The sequence below is a fragment of the Oryzias melastigma genome, linkage group LG9 (genome assembly GCF_002922805.2).
Source record: "Oryzias melastigma strain HK-1 linkage group LG9, ASM292280v2, whole genome shotgun sequence".
Lineage (NCBI taxonomy): Eukaryota > Metazoa > Chordata > Actinopteri > Beloniformes > Adrianichthyidae > Oryzias > Oryzias melastigma.
The window spans coordinates 11577675-11581568 of NC_050520.1; the positions used below are offsets into that span (position 1 = coordinate 11577675).

Here is a 3894-nt window from a genome sequence, read left to right on the forward strand (position 1 = left end):
ACAAAGAAGTTGGCAATACAAGAGGTAGTAAAACACTTCAGAGGATAATATGCCAGTAGTAATAGGGCTTGACAGAGGAAAGCCTTGGAGCAAGGCAGAACCCAACAAAGCCTAGAAAATAAGAATTTGACGCCAAAATGTGTTCATCTTCTTCCACTTATCTGGGACTGAGTCACAGGGGAAGCAGTCTAAGCAGTCTAAGCAAAGATGCCCAGATGATACAGACGTGTCAACCAAGACACCTTCATAGCATCCAGATACTTGAGGTACTTAAGCTAATTAGAAATGTTATAATTGCACCACTTTAAAGTGTGTTTTATATTATTTATATATGGAAAGTTTTTAAAACGTAAAAAATTATAATGATTACATCCCTTTAATGGAGTTTTCTGGGGTGTTATTTTACCTAGTAAGAAACATACATTTTTAGGGTACATTTTATCTAACTTCTTCCTCTTTGTTGTCACTACTAAGAGCAAAAACGTAGTGAGGTTAGGATTTACCCAGTGTAATTATTTTTTTTTCCTGTTGCCTAAAATGATTGAGCAATTTCTAAACAACTGAAATATATGACTAAAACCCTGCCGAGTAAGTTTTTTTTCAGTGCAGAGAGCACTTTCAGATGAGGCCTGAAATAGAGGGGAACAAAGGAGGGACTTGTTAAAGGCAGCATTGATGACATTGGAATGGTCCACTCAAGAGTTGACTGGAGTATAAATGACTCCTTCATGGTCCAACAGCCAAAACACAGCTGCACCTAACCAGGCAAATAAAAAGGGAGGGTTTCCCTGTGAATCTTTTTGAGAACTCAGTAACAACAAGATCAAACCTGTGTGTGACATATGCTCTGCCTTGTTGTTCCACTGTGGAGCCCTTCAGCAAGGCACTTAATCCAAACTGTTCCAGTGGAGTTACTAAGTAGCTAAATGTAGATCTGAGACTGATCTGAGTGTGAGACCAGAGTTTACTTTAAAAATAGAATTACTTTCAATGTAGAAAAAAGAATAAATCCAGAACTTGTGGTGCAATTAGTAAATAAACTGCTCCATCATCAGGATTTTCTCTTCAGAGTCTAAGCTGTGAGGAAAACAGCAAAGAGATGAAGTAGATGCTGTCAGAAGTCCTCGTCCCAGCCGGACAGCTCATCTGGGGGGCTGTCTTCATCTGGGGGGTAGCTGTCAAAGTAACTGTGATCCATCGGTCCCTTGAGCTTAAGAAGAGAAGACAAGTTAGTAGGGAAAAGTGACACCTCTAAAGGGACATTCTGAGTTTCACACAGGTCTTACTTCTCTTTTTAGCGGGGAGGCCAACGTCCTCGCTTTCAGCCCCTCCCAATTGAAACCATTAAACCACCTGTGGAGCATAATTTGGTTAAAACTGTTTTGAAAGATTTTGTTATTACATTTTTGATAGGGTTTGGTTTAACTGAAATAATCTCAGAGAACATTTTTGAGGGTTTAGTTCCATGTTAATGCAATAAAGACAATATCAAAATAATGTTCCCTTTACAAAACAAACATATCCTGCAATATACTGAGAAATATAATATTCATTATATATATTGTGTATTAAGAAATATATCTCAATATGTCAGTCATTTAACCATATATTTTTACATTTATTGCAATATATGGATGGTCAACCTACTTTTTAATATATATATTATGTAACATAGTTGTAATGGATTGGTCCCCTGTGTCCCCCTCTGGCCTTCAGCGAGCACTATCTCCAAAGTTCTAGCGCTTTCTGTTTCTCCACACTACACTTCCCATCAGCCCTGCTGACACTCCCAGGAGCTCCTCGGCTGGTTCCCATCAGTAATCACTCCCAAAAGTATTTAGTCTTAGCACTGAGCTCTGCTGACTGCAAAGTCTTGTTTGTGCCACTCTGCCTGCATCACTGAGCGTTCTCAACCTGACCTGCTCTTCTGTTTCTTCTGACCCTGCTTTGTTTGTCGCCTGCCCTGACCCTCACCTGGATTCTGACCACTCTGGTTTTTCTCTGATGCCCTCATGCTGGTGCTTGACCCCTGCCTGCGTGACCCTGATTTAGCTGTGCATCACGCCTGTTGCCAGATAAACCTGCTGCACTTGGATCCAGCTGTCTGCCAGTTTCTAACAATATTTCAGTACATAGAGCGATAAATCACAATATATGGATTGGTATATTTCAATATAAGAAAGCAGTAATATTTGGAGTATTTCAATATACTGATAAATAGTGCTTCCATATATGGAATGTACTGTAAATATATATTTACATATATTGTAAACATATATTGAGAAATGTATTGTTTCATAAGGGTCTTAAGCAACACAGACAGCATTGAATTTAATATTCATCCAAAAAAAAATCTTCAAGTTGTCAGTTGTCTCAAGCTGAGTGTGTGAAAACTGTTCTCCTTGAAGGGGCAGAGAGTAGCCCCTTGGTTGCCAACCCAAACACCAACATGCAGTTATTGAACTCAAAGCCAAGTCAAGACTATCTAAGAAATCCAGTTTCTCTAATGACTGCCGAAAGTTTAATTTTGACAAAGGAACTTTGCTGGCTTTTACAACAGCTCAAATAATAAAGTATAAATGGTGGCCTGTTTCTTTGATTGGCAGATGGGTGGATTTCTGTCTGGGGTCTCATTACTTTATCAATACTGTTCTGTCAGCCCTTTCCTACCTGTGTTTCTTGATGTCAGTTATTCCATTTTTCAGGTTTCCCAGTCGCTCTGATGGATTCCGCCTGCAACAGAGGTCAAACTTCCTGTTTCTAGTTGAAGATCTTGAGGGGAAATCTGTTTACATCATTCCTCAGATGTCTGCATCAGTTCCTCTAAAACAGATCTAATTTTCCATCAAAAAAAATTCAGCTCTTTGTCACTTGAGCATATGAAGATGGACTCACTTGTTATTTCTTGAAATGTGTAGGACTGTACCTGCATAGTTTGCGTATGAGGTCCTCTGGTCTTTTGGAAATCTTTTTAGGGAAGTCCATCTTCTCAATGCCTTTTAGGGTGAATGTATAGATTGTCATCTGGTCACTGCCAGAAAATGGGGGGCTGTAAAAGGAATAGATTTATTTTTTTCATTACTATTCTAAGTTCTTTGTCAATACTAAAATTGTTTGAAAATTAATAGTTTTCATTTTTTTAATCTCAGTGTTACTATTCAAAGTGTCAATAACTCATTAATTGAAATCTAACTTTAGTGGAATATACACTCACAGACCACTTCATTAGGGACACCACGCTAGTACTGGGTTGGACCTCCTTTTGCCTTCAGAACTGCTTTATTATTTGGTGAAAGAGATTCAACAAGGTTCTGGAAACATTCCTCAGAAAGTTTGGTCCATATTAACATGACAGCATCACACAGTTGCTGCAAATTTGTTGGCAGAACATCCATGATGTCTGTCTCCTGTTCCACCACATCCCAAAGGTTCTATTGGGTTCTGGTGACTGTGGAGGTCATTAGTGTCCAGTGAACTCATTGTTCTAGAAACCAGTCTGAGATGATTCAAGCTTTCTGACATGGAGTCTTATGGTGCATACACACCGATTGTGATTTGCGCGATAAATTCGCGCGCCCCGCCCCTTTTTCTCTACTCGCCGCTTGTCAAATAATGTGTTCCTGATGCAGTGGCCGCATGTGGGCGGAGCTACGAGCTCTATCTGTGGAACTCTCACTTAGAATGAATGGAAGACACATGATGTTGAGGAATAAGGTTTAATTATTGTGAAGAGTTCAAGAAAAACATCAGTAATCATGTCTCCATGTTTGAGCTATGATTATTATTAAAGGGGCCCTACCATGAAAATTCTACTTTTTGAGGTTTTAAATGCATTCTACTGTTCATTCCTCACTATAAAGAACCCCAAAGTGGTATTTTGATCCGTTCATGCAT

At 39.1% G+C, this 3894-nt stretch overlaps 1 protein-coding gene across 3 annotated transcripts in view; it reads right to left on the reverse strand.

Moving 5' to 3' along the window:
• Positions 1-828: 828 nt before the first annotated feature.
• prkg2 (protein kinase cGMP-dependent 2) overlaps positions 829-3894 on the reverse strand; it is a 37694-nt gene continuing 34628 nt past the window's right edge. For all 3 annotated transcript variants that reach the window (XM_036213723.1, XM_024260101.2, XM_036213722.1), the window contains 4 exons: positions 2927-3049; positions 2671-2733; positions 1287-1353; positions 829-1210 (listed from right to left, as the gene is read on the reverse strand). In XM_036213723.1, the coding sequence (XP_036069616.1) occupies positions 1115-1210; positions 1287-1353; positions 2671-2733; positions 2927-3049 (349 nt within the window). In that variant the 3' untranslated portion in view covers positions 829-1114. The remainder of the gene's footprint in view (positions 1211-1286; positions 1354-2670; positions 2734-2926; positions 3050-3894) is intronic.